This window comes from Pseudogymnoascus verrucosus (genome assembly GCF_001662655.1).
Source record: "Pseudogymnoascus verrucosus strain UAMH 10579 unplaced genomic scaffold scaffold_20, whole genome shotgun sequence".
NCBI lineage: Eukaryota > Fungi > Ascomycota > Leotiomycetes > Thelebolales > Thelebolaceae > Pseudogymnoascus > Pseudogymnoascus verrucosus.
In genome coordinates, this window is record NW_017263671.1 from 70,948 (window position 1) to 91,876 (window position 20,929).

The 20,929-nt window shown below is 51.7% G+C and overlaps 10 protein-coding genes across 10 annotated transcripts; 6 read left to right on the forward strand and 4 right to left on the reverse strand.

Annotated features, from left to right (window-relative positions):
- The first annotated feature begins 42 nt into the window (after positions 1 to 42).
- Positions 43 to 1,356, forward strand: VE01_05449 (uncharacterized protein). The gene is made up of 2 exons (XM_018274913.2): positions 43 to 202; positions 256 to 1,356. Exons 1-2 carry the CDS (start codon positions 95 to 97, stop codon positions 1,222 to 1,224), a joined length of 1,077 nt encoding a protein of 358 aa, XP_018130649.1. The 5' UTR covers positions 43 to 94; the 3' UTR covers positions 1,225 to 1,356.
- Positions 1,357 to 2,651: 1,295 nt separating this feature from the next.
- VE01_05450 (uncharacterized protein) lies at positions 2,652 to 3,845 on the forward strand. The gene has a single exon (XM_018274914.2). The coding sequence runs from the start codon at positions 3,001 to 3,003 to the stop codon at positions 3,694 to 3,696; it is 696 nt and encodes a 231-aa protein (XP_018130578.1). The 5' UTR covers positions 2,652 to 3,000; the 3' UTR covers positions 3,697 to 3,845.
- Positions 3,846 to 4,012: 167 nt separating this feature from the next.
- On the reverse strand, positions 4,013 to 4,863 carry VE01_05451 (uncharacterized protein; the record flags this gene model as incomplete). Its single annotated transcript, XM_018274915.2, has 1 exon — positions 4,013 to 4,863. The coding sequence occupies exon 1, from the start codon at positions 4,460 to 4,462 to the stop codon at positions 4,013 to 4,015; it is 450 nt and encodes a 149-aa protein (XP_018130577.1). The 5' UTR covers positions 4,463 to 4,863.
- A 590-nt stretch (positions 4,864 to 5,453) lies between these two features.
- Positions 5,454 to 6,344, reverse strand: RPS23 (40S ribosomal protein S23). The gene is made up of 3 exons (XM_018274916.2): positions 6,265 to 6,344; positions 5,845 to 6,108; positions 5,454 to 5,772 (listed from the first exon to the last, which is right to left on the reverse strand). Exons 2-3 carry the CDS (start codon positions 6,101 to 6,103, stop codon positions 5,594 to 5,596), a joined length of 438 nt encoding a protein of 145 aa, XP_018130580.1. The 5' UTR covers positions 6,104 to 6,108; positions 6,265 to 6,344; the 3' UTR covers positions 5,454 to 5,593.
- A 146-nt stretch (positions 6,345 to 6,490) lies between these two features.
- On the forward strand, positions 6,491 to 7,627 carry VE01_05453 (uncharacterized protein). Its single transcript, XM_018274917.2, has one exon. The coding sequence runs from the start codon at positions 6,547 to 6,549 to the stop codon at positions 7,363 to 7,365; it is 819 nt and encodes a 272-aa protein (XP_018130579.1). The 5' UTR covers positions 6,491 to 6,546; the 3' UTR covers positions 7,366 to 7,627.
- VE01_05454 (uncharacterized protein) lies at positions 7,238 to 7,934 on the reverse strand. Its single transcript, XM_018274918.2, has 4 exons — positions 7,905 to 7,934; positions 7,743 to 7,852; positions 7,614 to 7,695; positions 7,238 to 7,566 (listed from the first exon to the last, which is right to left on the reverse strand). The coding sequence occupies exons 1-4, from the start codon at positions 7,905 to 7,907 to the stop codon at positions 7,543 to 7,545; spliced, it is 219 nt and encodes a 72-aa protein (XP_018130582.1). The 5' UTR covers positions 7,908 to 7,934; the 3' UTR covers positions 7,238 to 7,542.
- A 160-nt stretch (positions 7,935 to 8,094) lies between these two features.
- Positions 8,095 to 9,223, forward strand: VE01_05455 (uncharacterized protein). The gene is made up of 2 exons (XM_018274919.2): positions 8,095 to 8,230; positions 8,280 to 9,223. The coding sequence occupies exons 1-2, from the start codon at positions 8,170 to 8,172 to the stop codon at positions 8,681 to 8,683; spliced, it is 465 nt and encodes a 154-aa protein (XP_018130581.2). The 5' UTR covers positions 8,095 to 8,169; the 3' UTR covers positions 8,684 to 9,223.
- A 624-nt stretch (positions 9,224 to 9,847) lies between these two features.
- VE01_05456 (uncharacterized protein) lies at positions 9,848 to 10,702 on the forward strand (the record flags this gene model as incomplete). Its single annotated transcript, XM_018274920.1, has 3 exons — positions 9,848 to 9,885; positions 9,935 to 10,123; positions 10,396 to 10,702. The coding sequence occupies 3 exons, from the start codon at positions 9,848 to 9,850 to the stop codon at positions 10,700 to 10,702; spliced, it is 534 nt and encodes a 177-aa protein (XP_018130681.1).
- A 1,141-nt stretch (positions 10,703 to 11,843) lies between these two features.
- VE01_05457 (uncharacterized protein) lies at positions 11,844 to 12,091 on the forward strand (the record flags this gene model as incomplete). Its single annotated transcript, XM_018274921.1, has 2 exons — positions 11,844 to 11,957; positions 11,993 to 12,091. 2 exons carry the CDS (start codon positions 11,844 to 11,846, stop codon positions 12,089 to 12,091), a joined length of 213 nt encoding a protein of 70 aa, XP_018130707.1.
- A 3,937-nt stretch (positions 12,092 to 16,028) lies between these two features.
- VE01_05458 (uncharacterized protein) lies at positions 16,029 to 16,484 on the reverse strand (the record flags this gene model as incomplete). The annotated part of the gene is made up of 1 exon (XM_018274922.1): positions 16,029 to 16,484. One exon carries the CDS (start codon positions 16,482 to 16,484, stop codon positions 16,029 to 16,031), a length of 456 nt encoding a protein of 151 aa, XP_018130576.1.
- Between the last annotated feature and the right edge of the window lie 4,445 nt (positions 16,485 to 20,929).

A 20,929-nucleotide genomic window follows, 5' to 3' on the forward strand; every position in this document is an offset into this window, starting at 1 on the left:
GGCGACGGCGAGGTCGAAAGAGTTTGGAGATCCCCCACGACGCCTCACGCCTAACTCATCTACGATCTCAACAGATCCATTCAATCCGCACAATATGGCGGTCGCAGCTGATTCTTTCCTCCATCTCGCCAGGCCACTCGGGCCCACGGCAGTTGGCATTCAACCCACCACCGCCCCGCTCAATGTTATCGTCCAGCCACAGGTTTGTTTGTACATATCAGGAAGCCGTGAAATTATGCTCATTTGAACCACCAGGTCGTTTTCTCCATCTTAGATCACGCCCTCCGCCGCGACCCGGCATCGAACCGCGTTATTGGTGCCCTCCTGGGTGTCCGCTCCGAAGATGGAATGGAAGTCGAGGTCCGCAACTGTTTCGCCATCAACCACACCGAGACGGAGGAGCAGGTCGAGGTCGATGTCGAATACCAGAAGAACATGCTTGCGCTGCAACTGAAGGCCAACCCGCGCGAGGTCCTCCTTGGGTGGTACACGACCAGCCTCGAGCTGAACAACTTCAGCGCTCTGATCCAGAACTTCTTTGCCAGCTCCGAGACCGGCACCTTCCCACACCCGGCCATCCACTTGACCGTCTCGACAGAGGCAGGCAAGGAGATCGAGGCCAAGGCTTACATCAGCGCACCCGTAGGCGTGAATGCCGAGCGTGCGGCTGAGAGCTGTCTCTTCATCCCCGTCCCATACGAGATCCGATACGGCGAGGCAGAGAAGAGCGGCCTCGAGCTGATCTCCGGCGCAAAGGACGTCGATGCCCGCGCTGCACCAGTCGTCACAGACGCCGAGAGCCTCGAGCGCGCGATTGAGCACACTCTGGACCTGTTAGAACGCGTCTCCGAGTACGTCTCGTCCGTTCTTGATGAGGAGCGCGAGCCAAACAACGCCCTGGGTCAGTTCCTCATGAACGCCCTCTCGTTAGCACCAAAGGTCGACGCCGCAGATATCGAGCGCGACTTCAACAACCACATCCAAGACATCCTTGTCGTCTCCTACCTCACCAACACCATCCGCACACAAATCGATCTCTCGCAGCGCCTGGCCACGGCCACGATTACTCTTGGCAGCACCGACGCGATAGGCGGTAACACAGGAGGAGAGGGCGGCGAGAGAGGCGAGCGTGGGGAGCGTGGAGGAAGGGGTGGAAAGAGGGGCGGACGCGGTGGACGTGGAGGTGGACAACCGAGGGAGCCGAGGGAGCCAAGAGAGGAGTAGATGACGGTAGAGCTTGATGACTTTTTAAAATAATGCGGCTTTAGGTCCTCTACGCCTTGCATGGCTGTATTGCATTGTATAGGATGAGGGGAAAGCATGGCGTTTGGTTGGGCCACCAGGTAGAGACGAGCATTAAAATACCACGTTATAACGTCAGTTCATGTCCACTGCATTGATTGTTTGCCAGAAGTTTTGTGATGTGAGTTGAATTTTAGTCTGCGGCCTAATTTCCTATCCTCTGAAACCGCAACCGTGATTCGTATAACGCCAAAGTTATCCTACCGACTCTCCCGATCCTCACTACCCTCACAGCACTCACTTCAACTCTAAGGGGCCAACATATCTTAACATATAAAGACGGCAATGCTTACATCGTAGATGTTTTGCCATTCTCAGCCTTCCTGAGAATTTTAGAGTTAAACGGCTATTACAAGTCAAAGTTCCCTTGAAAGCCAGGAAGTCCATTAATTAACTATTATCAGCCACTATTGTGCGCTGCTACTTATGGAATACCGAGATCTTCCCTTTGCGTGCGAAGCCAGCCTTTAGCTTCATCCTTTGAGCTGCCTTCGTGGTCAAATTGCCACTTAATAAGTCCATCGAGCGCCGCCTTCATAAAAGGACCGGTACACTTAAGATTAAAAACCTCTTTAATATCGAACCCGTTAAGGATTGATTTGATAGTAGGCGCATCTTGCAAGTTCTGTTGAAAGACCAAGTTCATAAATGTAGAATAACGCTCGAGATGCACTGCGAAAGAGGATTGTTCATATACCACTTCCACCAACAGCGAATAAAGGATTCGGACTCTGGCTGCTTGGTGTGTAAACCTCCGTTCTTAAATTTACGAGATCTATCTCTAGGCCAAAAACTTTTCCAATAGCGGTTTCGAGATTCTTTGACATTCCAGGATTACAGATGGTTGTTTTAAAGCCAGTAAAGAGAAGCCGGGATGGAATGCCAATTTAGGTTGCTTGTTGACTGTATTCTGCCTCGTTTCGAGACTAGAAGTCAGTGAGAACCTCAGCAAACTGTACACCCGTCATTGTACTACGTGCTATGTCGACGTCCGAGGTCTGAATACCAAGTAATTTGTCCCTCACCCAACCCCCAGTGACCCAAATTTCAAGGTTAGAGATAGTCGAAGGAGACGTAGATTGGCTACGCAGCAGATCATCTCGGCAGTCTAGTAGAAGTTTCCTAAAAGGCTGCTCAGCAGGAAGCAAGCAGACGCTCTCATTCTTTCTTTTCATAGGCTCAAATTTGTCTGATGTGTGTTAGCGATGGGCGATGTGTATATAATAATGTCACCTATCCTTGCCTTGATTGAGCTTGAGCGTTTTACTAGCCAGGTATGATCAATTCATCGTGTTACTGTCCATAGTCCTGTGCTTTAGCAATCTTTACTAACAGTAAAAGATGGTTGGCTATTATATTACGAGAAGATCGGATCAGAGTGGGATCAAGGTGAAGGAGTCATGTTAACATCTGATCTTTCTGCTTACTTAATTAATTGCTGACGACGGAATTTGTGTAGACCCCTGGTCGTAACCAACTTTAAGCTCTATAAACATAACTCACAGAAATAAAGTTTGCAAGCTTTCTAGAAAGGTCAAAAGAATAATCGTTAGAATTAACTGTGGAGGAAGGGATTGACACGAAACATTGCTTCGCCTCACCCAGCTTACCGTTTGAGGTTTCAGGAACTGAGGTTAGGAATCCTAAAGTTATCTAAGGCACCCTCACCTCTCTCACCTCTCATCGAGAGCCACAAACATGGCGAAGACAAGCATCATCTTTGTTGCTGGCGGCTGGCACACCGAATTCCACCTCCAGCCAATTACCCCCTACCTCGAGGCCCATGGCTATCGTGTTGTACCTGTCAAACTCCCCACGAGCGGGCATCACGACCCTCCCCCCTCCATCAAAGCCAACGTAACACACATCGGCGCCATTCTCCAAGCCGAGATCGACGCCGGCTACAGCGTCTGCCTTGTCGGCCACAGCGTATCCGGGCAATCCGTCGCTCTCGCTGCTAACGAGTTCCTCGCCTCCGCCAGCGCCGAACAGAGCGCCAGGCTGGTCCATATCATCTTCATCTCCTGCTTCCTGAACGCGGCCCGCGCGACCGAGGGGTTGACGTGGTTCACGATCGACTTTGAAACGATGGACGCGACGGTAGCGTCGCCGTACGAGGTTTTCTATAACGGCATGTCACCTGAGGCGGCTGCGCCGTTCGTGGCGGCGTTGGATGCGAATCGTGCGGAGATGCCTCCGGATGTTGGCGATCTGTGGAGGACGAAGGTCAAAGGGACGTATTTCCTATGCAGAAATGACAAGGCTATCCTACCGGAGCTGCAGAGGCTGGAGGCACAGGATTGTGGGATGGAGATTGTGGAGATTGAGATGGATCACTGTCCTTTTGTAAGTCAGCCGGGGGAATTCGCAGAGGAATTGCATAAGGCGCTGTAGACGAAGTAGATATGGTATAAATGACAAAGGTGTTAAATGGTTTAGTTCTTTCAAGCTTTAAATTGCTCCCATAAGTTGCTAGTACAGAGGACGAGGTTCCCAATTTTCTTGAGTCTATGGTCGATGAAACAGTTATTCATGTGTCGGAGGTTAAATACTACACAAAACACCGCTGGTATTACCAGCAGACTCCTCTTATTCTAAATTGAACTCCATAATGTCACACTTCCCTCATGTTTTTGCCAGTCAAACACCATAGCCAAACACCATAGCACCGTATAAATCCCAAACTCCCTCCCTGAAATCCGCCCGCCATCTACTGCACCAACCTCAGCCCAACCACCCCCTCAAGCCCACACTCCCTCACAACACCCACAAACTCCCTCACAAACTCTCTCAGCATCTCCCCCTCGAAATTGATCCCCGCCCCTCTTCCCCAGCCCGGAAAATACTCAACAGGAACCACCATCCCTCCCTTAACAGCCCAAGCAACCGGCACCATCCCCCCCGCCTCAGCGCCGTGCATAGAGAAATCAGTGGCACATGTAACTTGGCTCCCGGATGCTTGTTGGGAGTCGTGCTCGTGGAGGTGGGCGATTCGGAGGTGAGACGAGAGATTGTGCGCGCGGAGGATGAGGGTGAATGCGCGGGTTATGGCGAGGCTGGATTGGGGGGTTGTGGGGGAGTGGAGGGCGAGGAAGAGGTCGGTTGTGAAACTGTCGAGAGAGGTGGGGGGAGGAGCGAGGGATGTCGCTGCGGCAGACATTTTGGGGGTTCAGTTGTGATAATGTTGGATCTGAAAAGGAATCTTTTTGTATTGTGCTTTGGAGGTTCTTGAAATGCCGTGGGATATTTGCAACAGTGAGTATTGGCTGTCAAGACGTTTGAGAAACGGAGTTGGGTGTATGGAGAGTGAATATGGAAGGAGGATAATGGCCGAGAGGCATTAATCGTGCTATATATTAAATTGTTATTCAGTCTGTATCAAAATTAGTGGCGATAGGGTTGCGTAAAAGGACTAAAGGGACCCTGAATGGTGATTGTGAAGCCACACAAAGATAGCTGATGGTCTCAAATTTAGGTCGTGAGTATCGAACCATTTCGTTTGAACCAAAGAACAAAGGCTACTTCAGGGGTTTCCTCTTTGGCAGGACCCATACCACAAATCTCACAATGAAGTAACAGAAATAGGTGCATCAACGAAACAAAATTATATTCAAAACATCCCCAACTATAGAAGGTATGTATGGATCATTACTAAGAACGTAGCCAGTTCCCCCATCCGCCCAGTGGCACATGGGGCGGCAGCGTTCAACTCAAACGAAACAGTCGCACCTCATTACGACATACCTCCCAAGACGGGCGGCTGTCTGCTCAAGATCCGTCCTTAGATCTCTAGACTCTGTTCATCCATCCGAAGACAGACGTTGGAGAAGTGATCCTTGGTTCGAGAACGGCGAGGTGGCGGTAGCTCTACCAAAGTTGTAACAGACGGCCTTCTATGGGTGGTACAGAGAACTGCAGAAGATGCCTTGACTTAACGATGGAAATGAATGGGATGAAGAGGAAGAGAAACGATGAGTAGAGATGGAGATGACTTTCACTGCCCTTGGTCGAGGATGTCCATGTCACGCTGAAAAAGCTGTAGTCACAGGGAAATCGACAAGCCATGTCTTGCTCTGAATCGATGGTTAGCAGTATCACAAGCCAACCTGCTGCTCACAGTAGAAACAGGCGACGAAACACACAACGGATGATCGTGAATGTCTCTTGTTTGGTGACCTTCTGTAGCAATTCGCTACTCTAGATTGCTATCACGAATCCGAGCGCGCGTAAAGCCCATGTATCGCAAAAATAACACCCATTGCCCATTGTCGTACCAAGCACAAGGAAGCATCTACGATCTCGGCTTCTCCTTCTTCTCCTTCCACAATGCCGAAAGACCAACACCGGAGACCTTGACAACCTTGAAACGGACACCGGGAATATCTCCCTTGGCCTTGCCCTTACGACCGAAACCAGCAAGCAGGACCTCGTCGTTCTCGTCGACGAAGTTCAAGCAACCATCGTTGGGGACTAGAATTTTCTGTTAGTCTCCCACTCATCCTGTTGTTCGTCCGTTGGACGTATTGTCGTGTGCAAACATACCGAAAGCAGTAACCTTCTTTCCGTTCTTGATCAACTGGACCCTGACACACTTGCGAATGGCGGAGTTGGGCTGCTTGGCCTCAACACCGACCTTCTCGAGGACGATGCCCTTGGCGTGGGAAGAGCCACCGAATGGGGAGGACTTGAAAGCCGTTCCGAGGGCGCGCTTCTTAAAGGACAGATCGGACCATCTTTGCTCGCGGCGGTGGTTTTGGAGCTTGCGAGCGGCGTTAAGACCACGAGGCTTTCCTTTACCCATGATTGCTGCACAAGTCGTAGGTTAGCTAATATGTTCAATTTCGTGAGGCTCTTGGCCAGTTTTCGACGGGGGGGTTTCGTTGCTCGAAGGCGGTCGAAAGGATTTTGTAGACGCGAGTAATAATGTCTTTTGGGAATGAGGGATGTGCAGGCGCTACATACCGATTTATGTGTTGATCGCGAGAAATGGAGGGTGTGGTTTGGCGTTTGTCGATTGATTCTCGAAATACAACTTCGCGAAGAATATTCGGTGGTGGGACTAGGGTTTCGGTTCCTCAGGATCACGTGTTGTGGGAAAAATTGGGGCCTGGCTCGGCAAGGATCTTTCGCGAGGCAGGAATGCTTGGCAGCCTCGTCAAGCTCCCAAGGTATGGAATTCGTCTGTGAAGTAGGACTGCCGACGACCATGTAAACCAATAATGACATGACGACGCCCAACTCGCCATGTCGCAAACGCCTACAAACAAGGGCAGGTTGAGAGAGCCTCCTCCGTCCCTATTTCTGGGACCACCTTCTCAAAATGCCTCCAACATCTCACTGGCGGGGCCCTCCCAAATGGGCGCAAACCTTGCGCAAACCACAAGTGCCATGACAGTATCCTCAAATGGAAGTCGTATTCCACTTACCCGCCAGCGATCTAATCGGCATGTTCCTCGTGTGAATGGGGATGGATTTAATGATCCAACGAACATTTCTACGATCCCGCGTCCCCTGCCCCGCATCGAATCTGAGAGCCAGAAACAGGCAGATAAGACAGATGCATTGTGGGCTCAGATGCAGTCTACGCTGGAGGAGGTCGAACTCAATGCGGTCAACGGCATCCAAGTGTTTGGTCCAGAGCATACGAAAGCCTTGGACAGTCTACGGATGGCACAGATCGCACTGGCACAAGCATGGGTCAGGAGCGGAGCCGATGATGCGGTTGAGACTATTGACAGGAGTGCTACGGGATTTCGAGGTTCTTTGTTGCCAGGTGAGGGGAGAGAAGAAACTGAAGGAAAGAGTGCAAGTGGTGTATCGGGAAGCATTCCAGTGGATCTGAATACGGATACGTTGGACGAAGAGACGGACGCAGACACACGCTTGGCCCGCCAAAGGAGAGAAGCCAATGACGAGTATTTCCAGCGGGTCAATGGTGGAGTTCTTGATGTGGTAGCGAAACTGCAGGTCGTCGCCGATGCGATGAAGGCCGTGGAAAAGGAGAGCAGAGATATCTGGGAGGACTCAGAGGTATCGCTCTCAACTGAATCGATACCACAATAATAAAATCAAGTGCGAAGTTCAATGGCTCGAGGCGATAGTATACACTGATGTACACAATATCTTCGTTTTCATTATGACATTATAATGCTCTTATCGAAGTCGCTCATCGATACCGTACTATAAAGGTATATCTCCCATGTGAATTCCCAAACGCCAGTATTCTTAATCGTAGTTGCTTTAGTTGCCAATGAGAAGAGAGCCCTGTCTGGTATCAGTTTGAACCATGGGAGGTTGCATGAATGACTTACAGCCATGAGCAGGCAACATATACTTATATACGGGCTCAGCCTTTCTCCTATCCGCGCACATTTCCAGAAGACACCCAAGACACTACGATCGTCAGTTATAAATCTTCAACCTGTGGTTGTGCGACCTACCCATTCTTATTCCTGTCCATAATCCCTGGAAACAGCTGGTGGGCGTACGCGCTTGTGCAGATGAGGAGGAGGAACACCAGCAACAAAGACTGGAAGTTGAAAAGAGCCGTCTATTTTTTTTTGTCAGCATTTCATTCCTGGATTCAGGGTAAGCTTGCGTACCATCTTGAGGGGTCGTTTCTTGTAACTGATCTACTATCCAGGCAGGTCTCGTTGCAAGCAACAAAGTTGGCCTCTCGGTCTCTCGGTACCGCAACAACAAATTCACCGAGACGCGGGAAATCGTCCAGCCGACGCCGACGTCACCATGGCCCCTCGACCACCTCCCAAGAACCCGGTAAGCAATTTTTGTAAATTATACTCTGTACACTATCGAATCACCTCTGCATGTGTCAGTTTTGTACGGTTATTAGCCGCTAACCTCACCATGGAGCCCCGGGCTCGCGCCGCCAAAAATCGCGGCCAGCAGAACTTCACGGACCAAGAACGTGTGTACTCCCCCACCCCTGTCAAACTTCACATTCTGACCCCTTCCAGTCCAGATGCTCCTGTACGCCCACGGCGATGTCCCAAACTCCCTCCCTGGCACAATCCGCGTGCTCGATGAGATGCTCTCCGACTTCATCATCGAGCTGTGCTTCGAAGCGGACCGCCCCGCGCAGCTAGCCGGACGGCAGAAGGTCAAGCTCGAGGACTTCAAATTCGCGTGCCGCAAGGACCCGCTGAAGCTGGGCAAGATCGAGGAGGTGTTCGAGCGCAAGGCAGAGATTGATGCCGCGCGTAAGGCGGTCGATGTGAGCGATGACAAGATCACGAAGACGGGGGTTGAAAATCTGGTGGGCGAGGAGCTGGGGGAGGCGGACGATGATGCCGATACGCAGATTGTCGGCGGGAAGCGGGGGAAATATAAGAAAAAGGAGCCCAAGGAGCCCAAGGAGTAGGTCTGAGTGGGTGCTTTGCTTGTTTGTAAAAGCCAGCATGATGGGTTCAGGAGGCGTTGGGAATGGGGGATATCGTTTTATGGGCGTTTTCGGATCATATACCCACAGCTCAGGACATGGATGGATGAGGCGCTTGATGCTCACGATTGGCAGAATTATAGCCAAAATTGATGGAGACGAAAAAAACAGCGATGATTTCACACTGCCGCCCAACAGCGAATCTAGGTGACCAAGAAAATCTGTGTCAACAAGGCTATTCTTCGGAGAGACTCGTCATTGCTACCTAACGATCAGCGTGAGTTTGTATCGATGTCTGTAATACGTTTTCTGGGCATCCTTCGCTCTATAATTGTGGGAATAGAGGCCTTTTGCGCGAGTAAGGCACAGCAAGCCACCCCTTTTTATATTTTGGTTCAACTCACAAGTCTGCATCAGTGTGTAGTTTCGTCTTTCATTTTCTTTCCATAACTAGTTTACTATTGATGGTCAGGAATGGCTGTGGATAACGCTTGTTGACTTGTGTAATATTTGTATTAATTCCCAACTTGTTCATGTTGGCAGTCAATGATTTTAAATTTGAGTGGTTGAGATTTCGGTGTCGAATTTGCTTTTATAAGAGTTGGTTTATTATTTTCTCCTTCTCTCTTTACATTCAACCTACATTTCAACCATCGCTCTGCCTCTGAGGGTCTAGAATCTCATCTCATACCTCCGATAAGTTCGCTAGGTTTTAAACTTGCACCCTCCTGTGAACTCTCGCCTGCCTCCACGTCGGCTGGTCCTTTACTCACACACTTTGAAATTCCACCTTCTGGACGGTTCCTCTGTCAAGTTCACATCTCCTGAAGCTCACATCACCTTCCAAACGCTCTTGCTTACCTTCAAGTCGACAGGTCCTCAAGTCATCTAGTGTCCGCTAGACTGCAGCTTTCACATCACCAGTACCCACTCATCAAAAATTCACTCGGATCCTAAATCAGTGACTTCGCTCGGTATGTTCGAGCAGCAAACCTGTCCCCTCCGCACTTGAAAATATTATCTATGGGCTATACTAACAGTCGAATTTCAGATATCCCGTAGCTAGTCTCTCGAAGAAGCTAGCTACAGAATCCACCAAGACCAAGCTCGTGCATATATACATCGCATAGCCTGAAAGACGTCAAAATGACGAAAGCAAGCAGTAACGAAGCACCCACTTTCGAGTAGGTTTGCAATTACATCTGGAAAGGTGCGACAGCTAACTAGGTTTAGAAACTGCACTCAGATCGCCACTATCATCGTGGGCGTGGAAAAAAAGAAATGGAGGATCCCTACAGACCTTCTCTGCTTCCACCCGTTGGAGATTCTATTTAGGGGCGTCAAACCCTACCTCCCAATCGCAAAGGCGACTTCAGCTCGTCCATTGCCTTCAGTTGATCCCAACGCAGCATCTAAGATGAGGTTGTCAATAGATTGTCAGATGTCAGAGTGTTTTCACTCGACTCATGGAAGTTAATGACGATTTCTTCAGGGATGATTGCATTTCCCTCACTCGGCGTCTAGAGGAGGTTGAGGGACACATATTCTCTGTCGCTAGAGTTGTGGCAACCACGCAGATCACGATATGCCACCTAGCATATTACTCGTCGTTCAAGCCAACGTTAATAGTAGGAGATGAGATAAGGGTTGTCATCGATAACGGCGAGTGGTTTAAAGGATCAACTGGATTATAGTCTCGACGACCTAGAGAATGTGGAGCTTGACGATTACCGCGCAGCGACCATAGCGATGAGAAAGAGCGAGTTGACACCGTTCAACTCAGAGAGCCTCGCGGCACGTGTTAAGTTCCTGAACCCAGCGACGTTCAAACGCATTGTGTCGGGCGAACAGCACAGGCTTCATCGACAACGGAGGCTTCACAACAACGGGGACTTCATGGATGGAGAAGATTTGGGCGAGGGCGAGGACGAAGACATAGAGGCGCCTCATACCAAACCGGCTCCTTCTTTCGAGACGCCATCACAGTGGACGGACACCTAGCGGCCACACCGGGTGTCAGAGGTATCTCAACGCGCCGACAGGCGCAAAGGCGCAACCTTGGGCTGACCGAGGGGGCCGACGAGACATCAGTTGACGTTACGGAAGCCGTCCCCTCTGATATTAGTGAGACATATCTCATAATTCAAGAAATCCTTCGATCTATCAACGTCGGGTGTTCTCTCATCGCAGACCTCCAATTTAAGAAGACTCAAGCGATGATGAGTCGGACAAAGGAGATCCAGAAGATGAGCCGAGGACGAAATCTCTGACGAAGATGACGCGAAAGGAGACCGCTATTCCAACGGTTACATCAGAACTGAGCATTATATTCTTGCCACGATACCTAGGCACAGACAAGGTGCCACAAGCAGTGCATAGAGTGGATTTTTTTTTCCCCTGCAGGTGTTTTATAGCGAGCGATGATTGAGTCGACTCTCTCACCTCAAACCAGCTCCTTCTTTTGAGACGCGACAACCGTAGATACGCATTTAGCCGCGACACTAGGTGCCCGAGGGGATTTCAATGTGCTTACAGATGCAATGATGAACCCTTGGACGGACCGAGAAGCCAAATAGAGCCAGGTTGCGGGGCCGATGAAGACTCTGGCAGATATTAGTTGGAGAAGAAGATCTGGAAGCAGAATGGAAGATGGAAATACCGCCCAGCTATCACGATCAGAAGACGCTAGGCCACAGACATAGCGGCGACACCAGGGGCCAAGGGTTACTTTACTGTGCTTACGGATGCAATGATGCACATGCACCCTTGGACGGATCGCTAAACCAGATAGAGCCAGGACCGATCGACGAAGAATCCGAAGAAGATAGGATAGTCCGGTGAAAGAAGAAGCTGAACTCAAAGAATGTTTCCGAGAACAGTGAGATAGACAGCTCTGAGGAGATAGAGAGCGTCGAGATAGGGGGAAATCCGCAATCCCAAAGAACAATGGGCAGCTGATAATATCAGAACCGAGCAATCTCGTCCTACCGCCACAGCCAGGAACAGAAAGCCACAACAAGCGCATTGAGCTGGTTTAGATTCTCCTGACGTGTTTTTTACAGAACGAGAGTTGATCGAGACCATACACTCTATTCCGCCTCACCGACTCCTTCCTCCGGGACGTTGCCATAAGGCCGTCATCATGTGCTTAACCAAGCTTACTGCGTCGGCCCCCTCGATTAGCCCAGGGGGCCCGACGAGGACTCCAACGAGGGAAGATGGCCCGGAAGAAGAAACATCCGATGAAGATGGAGTGGTAAGAACACCACCATGCTAAAGGATAATGGCCAGCGGTTTATATCAGAATTGGGGAGTCTCGCTCTGCCGCCATACCCAGGCACAGAAAGCCACAAGAAGCGCATTATTGGGTGCTCGATCACCTACGTCTAATTTCCTGACTTCTGTTGTTGGAAGGATGGGGACAGCAGTAGGCGGATTACGATTCCCCTGTACGTGATTTGCAGAGCGGGAGATGATCGAGACCACCGTCTCACCCCAAGCCAACTCTTTCCTTCGAGACGGTGCCATAAGAACGTCATCATGTGCTTATCCAAGCTTACTGCATCGCCCCCCTCGATCAGCCCAGGAGGACCGGCGAGGACTCCAACGAAAGAAGATGACTCGGAAGCAGAAACCTCCGATGAAGAAACCTAGGAAGAAATACGCGTTGAAGATAAAGTGGTAAGAAAAGTAAGAACACCACCTTCTTAAAGAACAATGGCCAGCCGTCGCGCTATAACCGGGGCGTCGATTCCCGACTCTAAGGCAATGACACAGGAAGGCACAGAAGACAAGAAGGGCCGAGAGAAGTTCCTAACACATACTTTTACAAACCTAGAGGTTCTCCAGACCTCTCATCCTTTAATCTCCCCACCTCATAACGACAACGCCCCTGAATCGCAGTAACTCCTTGTCGGAGGATCACGTGGTAGAATAGGGGTAATCGCCGCTAAAGCCAACGGAAGTCAATGGTAGGAACCGGCGGGTGCTGCTGCTGTCTTCAATAGGGCATTTGCTTTGAGTCTTTGTCTCTCCTGTTCTTCAATAAGAACGCGATAGTGCATCCGTGAAGCAGAAGAACTCCGACTCATCCTTTATCTCTTTGGTGCCATTATAATATCAAGTTTTTTTACAGTCAATCTGGTGTTACTTTGTTTTGAGCATCGTGCCCTATGACAAAATTCTACCCCTTTTCTACACATGACTCCTTACCTCCCCCTTTTTCCCTCCCATTCCCCTCCCACCCTCTTTTCCTCCTCCCTCTCATAGCTACCACCACCACATCCCCCACCCAAATAACCCAACAAGGAAACCCGAACCACTCCACCCTCTTTCCCTCGCCACGCCCTCTCCCACCACCCTTCACCCCGGCCACGCCGAAGAAAACTGCCGCCATCCGAGACATACATACACCACTCCAACAGAAGAGAACGTAAGACCCTCCCCCCTCCCCCTTCTCCCCCTACACCCTCAAGTATCTCCATCCATCCCATGATCTCCATCCATCCCATGATCTCCATCCCCAAAACTCCCCCCGCATGCATGCATACCATGCATACACACCACAGCAGCAGCAGTATCTCACCAACCCAACACCGCCGTACTGGGATAGTCGCGCATGCATGTATGCATGCAGGTTCTTTACAAATCCCCGTCCTTAACCCCCCCCCCCTCCCCCCCGTTCTTTCAACAGTCGCTGCACTGTGGAAGTAAGGGAGAAGTGGGGATGAGGAAGGGGGGACGCAGTGTGACAACCAGGATGAATATGTAGGAGATATATAACCTGCACGAGATATGACCTACAATAGTTCTGTGGCACCACGCCCCCCCCCCCCACCCCCCCAGCCGGGACGCCCAAAACGTGTTCTCCCGCAGCCGGAACAGAAACCACACCCCCCCCCCACCCCTCCCACCATCCTCTCGCTGNNTCGGCCTTCCCCCCCCCCCAAACCCCCCCGCATCAACCCCCCTCTACCCACCCCCCCCCCGACCCCTCCCCCCCCTCGCCGGCCCCCCCCCCCCCCCAGAAACCACCCCCCCCCCCCCACCCCTCCCACCATCCTCTCGCTGTCTCTAGAATACCGCCATAACAGGCTGGAACCGCATGAGCCTGAAACCAAGGCCTAGACCGGCCATCTCGCCACGCCCGGGATATCTAGAATGGGCACTTCGATGGTGAAGTAAGGGGCCCGGGGCGAGGGGAGGGGTGATGGCTGACAAAAAACGGAGATGTGGAAATAATAAAAGGGGAGGGGGGGAAAGAAAAGAAGGGGTGATGGTAACACCAGCACCAACACCCCCCGAAACCCATCGACCGCAGAAAACCGCCACCGAGAGCGGGACACCTAGAACGTGTCATCCCATCGCAGGAGGAGATGGGAATGCACGCACCCCCCGAACGAGGACGGTACCGCCGTGACGTCCTCGCGCTCTCCCACTCCATGGGGGTACAAAAACGAAACAAACCCACCGCAAAGAGGCGTGACTGCATGGTAAAATGAACCTCAAACTGAGAGAGTGGGATGGGCGTTGAGCGACGTAAGGGGGAGGAGGGGTTGATGAATAACAAACACAAACCCCAAGAGAGAGACACGACACGCCACCAAGCCCAGGCCGCATAGAACCTATCGACCCCCTCCCCAACAATTGTAGAAAAACCGCACACTAAAAATGTGGAAAGATGTGATGTGATAGATAGTGATACGCGACCGGGACGCCCGCAGGACCGGCTGGACGAAGTAGAGACACACCCCTCTAAAAAAAATATGTGAGGTGGGGAATGATATCTCCGCCCTGGGAGGCAGATAGAGGATGTCGAAAATCGTCGTGCCGCTGCGGAGGAACGAAATATAACTTACCCGATCTAATACCCGGGGACTTAAATCGGGGGAGGGGAGGTGGATCTGGGATACCACCGCAACTGTGCACGCTCGCTGTATCGTGAGAGCACGACAGCTATGGCAGCACGGTAGAGCGCCAAGATGTGGTGGGATGCGATGCGATGCCACCGGCGGATGGGATCGGTCTAGACCCCTCCCTCCCTGGCGTCCATAACGGGTTGTGAGTGAGCGATGCAAGGGGGTGAGGTGGTTGACAAATTCTCGGCTCCCAAGCTAGCTAGCAGGGAGAAAACTATCCCAAAGCGCTGACTGCAGGATGGGGATTCAAAACCGCAGTAAGGGGGGTGGGTGATTGATGGTAACGTGGCGAGGAGGCGTGTATGGCGACGAGCGTGTGTGGGTATGGAGACCGGGGGGTATTATTTACATTGATTGAGATGTTGGCATGCATTGGATAGGGAGGATGGGGTCATAATACACATTGCACAAGTAGACAGAGACAATTAAACAAGTAGTGAGGAGAGTAAATGTTCTCTTCATTGACAAAACAGCTATTATCGCTGATGCCTGATCTGCTATCTAAGATCGCCCGACTGACTACTGCGAGTCGTCGTAAGGGTATGCGTACACCCCTCCTTCCCCTTCCCCTCTCCCTTCCTGTCCTGTTCCTCCCACTATCCCTTCCCTTTCCTCTCGCACTCCCAAAAATCCCCGCGCGTACGCGTAATACAAAAGTGGTATGATATCCCCCCCTCCATGCTTCCCAATCCCGATGCCTCCCTGATGAATGCCCCAATAAAAATGCAACCTTCCCGTCTCCCCACCAAAAAAAACTTGAGTAGAAAAACAGAAGCCCAGACAAAAGAAATGATGCGATGCTAGCCACCCCCCCGATGATGTGGTGATGGGGGGTGCTTTTATGAGTGATGATTGGCGCCGGGGGTATGCAAGTACAAGTAATCTTCTTCGTCTTTCTCTCTTCTTCTTCTTCGATGAATGATGACGGTTTAAAAAAAAGTGGTGAGTCAAAAAAGCCGATGCTGAAAAAACGCCGATTTGTTCCCAATCCGCTCCTCTAGTTGCTCCTTGCCTTCTATCTCGTTCTCGTCGGCGTCTATAACGGACAAAGATGCCAGCCCGGTTGGTGTAGGTAGGTAGATAGATGGATAGATAGATAGGATGGAAACTCCCAAGATGATGCGGATGTATAAATGATAAGTGTAAGACAAGATAGTTCAGAAGTGGAAAATGCGAGCCCCCAATCCAAACCGATGATGGATTAGGGGTGTGTGTGCGTGGTCGTGTCATGGCGCGTTGTTGTGTGTGGTATGGGTATGTGTGGAGATGCGCCGATTCGTGAGTTCGTAGTAGATAAAGTCGTAGAGTTAAAGATATAAGAATTCGTAGTGGTGAAGTGGTGAAGGTGAAGCGTAGCCGTTCGAGTAGTAGAGTAAAGTAGTAGCCAAAGCCGTCAACTCAACCCCGCTCTACGAAGCGCTCTGCCTCCTCTGATACCGACTCTGATCAAACGCGCTCGCATATCCCCTCAACTCCCTCCTCGCCTCCTCCGATACCACCTCCCCCACACTCGCACCGCTCTGCATCGAGAACAGCGAGCTCTGGCTTGAACTCGGTGTCAGCACCGGCCTGGTTTGCAGACGCGGGACAGAGTATGTAGCCTGCTGGCGCGGCTGAGGTTGGGAGTGTGCGCGTGCGTGGACGGCGGGGCGGATGGCGGAGGAGGAGGTCTTCTGGGAGAAGTCGTAGGCGGATGGGAGCTGGAAGGGGGTGTGCGAGTGCGAGGGCCAGGACGGGGAGGAGGATGGGGAGGCAGAAGACTCGTATTCAGCGAGGCGGCAGGATTCAGAGCAGTAAGCTGAAGTGTCGGTTTGGCGGTCGCAGGCGAGGCAGTAGGAGGGAGACCAGTCGATTTCTTGGGCCATTGTGGTGGTTGGGGGTGGTTGTTTGTGTGTGTGGTGTGGTGTGGTTGTGGATGAGGTGAGGTGAGGTGAGGTGGGTGAGAGGGTTGATTAAATATGTTTGTGAGCGATGGTGTGAAGTTGATGTGATGGTGATGAGACAACGTTTGGTGCGTGCTATGGCGAACAGGCAAGGCTGGAGAGGAAGATTGACGACAGGTGAGGTGCAGATGGTATCATTCCCTTCGGCGAGGCAGGTGCAGGAGTAGTAGTAGCGGCGGTATTGGCTGCAAGGCAGTAGAGATAGATTGATGCGATGTCGATGTTTATGTTCGTCTTGTTTGTATGAAGAAAGAGAAGAGGGTGCGGCGAGATAAGTTATATTAAAGCAAGGCGACGATGGACGGAGATGGATGAAAGGGATGTTAAGAATAAATATTTCTTTGTGGGTAAGGTGAGGATGACGGTTGGGAGTGAGTCGGAGTGGGGGGGAGGCGAATTTGGTTGCTTGGAGTAGAAATGTTCGTGGGTTTCACGGGGTGGGGACGAGGGTGAAGATATACAAAAGCTGGATAGGTTGAGGAGAGTGAGTTGAAGGGAGGGAGGGGTGGAGATAGTGTGGAGGCGGATGAGTTGTGGTGTGAGGGGAGGGGTGTGTGGGATGGGGGTGGATGGATGGATGGGGGGGCTTGTGGATAGATTTTGGCGTGCTTTTTAGGTACTTTGGGGTGATTGATGGGTGAAGGAGGATAACTGTAGACAAGCGTGGACATTCATAGACAAGCGTAGATGGGAAGGGTGGGGATGAGCGTCGTGGATGAGGGTAGCAGGTGCAGCTTGCAGGAAGTGGAGACAAGACAGGGGTGGGGACAGAGAGGAGGGTGGGGTGGAGACAGAGAGCAAAGAGGAGAGAGAGTACTGTAAGAGAGTGGAGACAACTTTGAACGATGTTACTCCCCCTGCTAGTCCCTTCTCAGATAAGTTTAGCGGGATTATGGAAAAGGGAGGGAGGAAGGGAGAGGGGGGAAGGGTGCGGGCAGGGGGAGGGAAGAAAGGGAAGAAAGGGAAGAAAGATGGTGCAGAAAGTTGGGTACCTTTGTAGATTTAATGTGGGGAATCGAAGGAGAAAGAGTGGGGTTGGCTGTAGACTAGTATGTACTAGCATCAGTAGCGTCAAAATGGACAGACAAGAGAGCAAAAAAGGACAAAAGAGACAAGTCTTGGCGATGGGGACAGGGCGTGTGCGCGAGGTAGTACAGATATTAGCACATAGCACAGATATTCTAAGCGGCACGGGGTAGGAGAGAGAGGGGGGTAGGAGAGAGAGGGGCAGACAGACAGACAGACAGACGAAAGAGCGAAGAAAGAGCAGTAAAACGAATGTCTGTACTCTGTACTACTCCCCCTCCCCTTCGTACGCTTAAGATTTCAACAAGGGGTCACACGAGCAAGGGTATATGACCAAGCAAGCCAGCGAGCAGGGATTCATAACAAAAAGCGCGCAAGGTTGTCTCACCCATACCCATAAACCAGAAGAAAGAACGCGCAACCACAACGCAGCCAGCCAGGTACAGGAGAAACAAGGCCAGGCAGGCGCGGAACATCCTAAAATACCTATTTTTTTCTCTCCATTTCGGTGTGTGTGGGTTGGTACAGGCAGGTGCAGCATCAAATGGGTGTGTGAGTGGTATGTCCAGTCATAAGTATCCCCGTACCTACCACTCCCCTCTCCCTGCTCCCTTTCCTCCACAAGGGCCACCCCCGTCCCCGCAGCCGTGTCGACAAGTGCTTGGCTAACTAAAGCTGTCCTCTCGCTCCACCCCCAGTCTCTCCCCTCTCCCTCTCTCCAGTTCCACTGCCACTAACACCTGCACTACACCGCATCCATCCAAAACCTGACCCACTAGCGAAACAGCTCAGCTGCAGGGTTAGGTACGGTACACACAGACACACACATTTACGATCCCCTACGCCCCAAAAGTGTCTCACACCACCCACACCCACAGCGCGTTGTAAGCGAGTCGACTCACGAGTAGGCGAGGGGGATGGGGGTGTGCTACATCGCTGTTTGTGATTGGTCCTTTCTTCCTCTCCTGGGTGGCAGCTGCACACCGTGATTGGCCAACGAACTGAATGATTACCCCACTTCTTCTGGTTGAGGGGGGTCCACGGCGCGCGCCTGGACGGGTGGGCGTTGTCTAGATGGGGATAAGTGCGTTTTGGTGCAGCAGGTGCCTTTGAACCAGGTAGAGAGGCAGACAGCGGGAGTGGGGCCATGGGCATGGGCATGGGCGTGGTGCAGCACCCACTGTAAAATGGAATGTGAGGTGTCGTGGCGGAGGGGGCGCCAATCCCTCTTTCCTTCTCTCTCTTCTGTGCTTCTGTGCGCCGCTGGATGCGGTGGTGGGGTTAATAAGGACAGAGACAGAGGAAGCAATCAAGCACCCAACGCTCCTGTCCTGTCCTGTCCCTCTGTGCAGCAGCGGAATATGCGCGCAGAGGGTCCCCGCTTGGGTTTGTCAGTTTGTCAGTGCAGACAGGACAGATGGAAGGACGTGCTCTATGCGATCAAAATCAATTTAATATAGTCCGCCGTACCTGCGAGCGATAGATGATGCTGTGTTGTGTTACTTGACGGCTCTCTTCCACCCCTCTCCCCTCTCTCACATCTCCCACCACCACTCACCTACACACATTCCCACACGAACACTTCCACCTCCACCAGCACAGCTAAGACAACACCTGCCACCCTTAAACGCGATCAGCACCCCCATCCCACCCACCATATCATGCTCACCTCATCAATCACCAGCCCTCCCTCCCCCTCCTCCCCCCACGCACCTCACCTCATCCGTTATCATTAATATCAATAAACAATCTCAGCCCTCACAGCCAACAACCTCAAAAGGTCTCACCCCTCAATCCATCCATCGTGGCATACCTACCCCCCCTGCTACGCGCGGTATGCGCGGATACTCCTCCAGTCTATCTATTTCCCTCCCACCCACCACTCCCCGCACGGTACTCGAGGTGGTCCATGCACACCCCAAGCCCGTCGCCAAGGACGCCTCGGGGGTTGATGACAGCGCTGGTGATAGGGGGTTGTATAGCGCGCTGCTAACCCCATCGTGGGAAAGTACACTGGTGGTGGTGGCTATAAATTGCGCGTAGCTGGAAGAAGGAGGGTAAGGGTAGTGGTAGAGATATGGGTGTTCGCCATCGCCGACGCCATCGTCTGTTCGTTTGTGGGTGTCGGGATTTCTGCATCACGCACGCCCACACACACAAATATACCCCAGTCCGTCCATTCCCAGTGTGGTGATGGTAATATAAAAGGTACGTATGTACACAATACGCCCGGCGCTAGGAGGGACGCAGGACCGATTCTAACTTCTCTCGCTGTGTCTCTAACTCCTCTCGCTATCCCCTGCTATACTATATTGCGATAGCGCGATAGTAGATACAGCTATTTCGAGGCAAGTACGTACAAAAAGTGGGGGTGCCACCTCCCCTACCACCTCCTTCACCCAGTCACATCCCTCATAGCCCATCGAGAGTGGGGGAGATATTCGAGAGATCGGTGATGGGCGATCAGGGTGTGTGGGTACGTTTCCTCATTCTGACAATCTACTATACTGTGGACTCCACTATCAATCTGGCGATAATCTATACTATAGTTGAGAGAGCATCGAGGCCAGCACGGTTTAGGAAGGGATGAGAGGGTTGATTTGAGTTTCTTCGATGATGATCTGAGACGTTGGGGAGAGAGAGGACGTGCGTTGCGTTTGTTGATCGGAGGGGGCTTAAGATGGTAGGAAGGGCGAGATTGCGTATGCGTATATGTACGTGGATATGAATATGGTTATGGATTGTGGATTGTGGATATGGACATGGACATGGAATGAACAGAACAGACTCTGATTATCTGACTCTCGCTTCAAGAGTCTATCTGCACCCTCAATAAACTCCCTCATTTACAGAACTGTACTCACTCACTCACCCCTCGCTTGCACGAGGCTGTGGCAGGAACCACCACGCAACCCAAGAGAGACGAGACAGACGAGCGAGACAGACGAGCGAGACAGACGAGCGAGACAGCCGAGCGAGACAGCCGGATGCGGAAAGACATTTCAATCAATCCTAACACACACACATCTTACCCTCCCATGTCTAACAATCCCAACACATCTCACACCTTTAACTCTCACACTTCTCACACTTCTAACCCTCCTTCCCCTCCCGCTCTCAGCCCCAGAGACACACAGCCAGCCGTCTGCCAACCACGCTGACGCCTCCTCCTCTCCCCAATCCCAATCTCAGACACAGACGCAGGCGCAGGCGCAGTAAAACGCCATACAGACAAGACATATGTCTCACCTGCATCTGCATCTGCACTTCGTTCGGCTCCAATCTGCACCGAAGGCTTTGGGTCCCTTCCCGTACCAAGGACGAGCACGAGGAGGACCCCG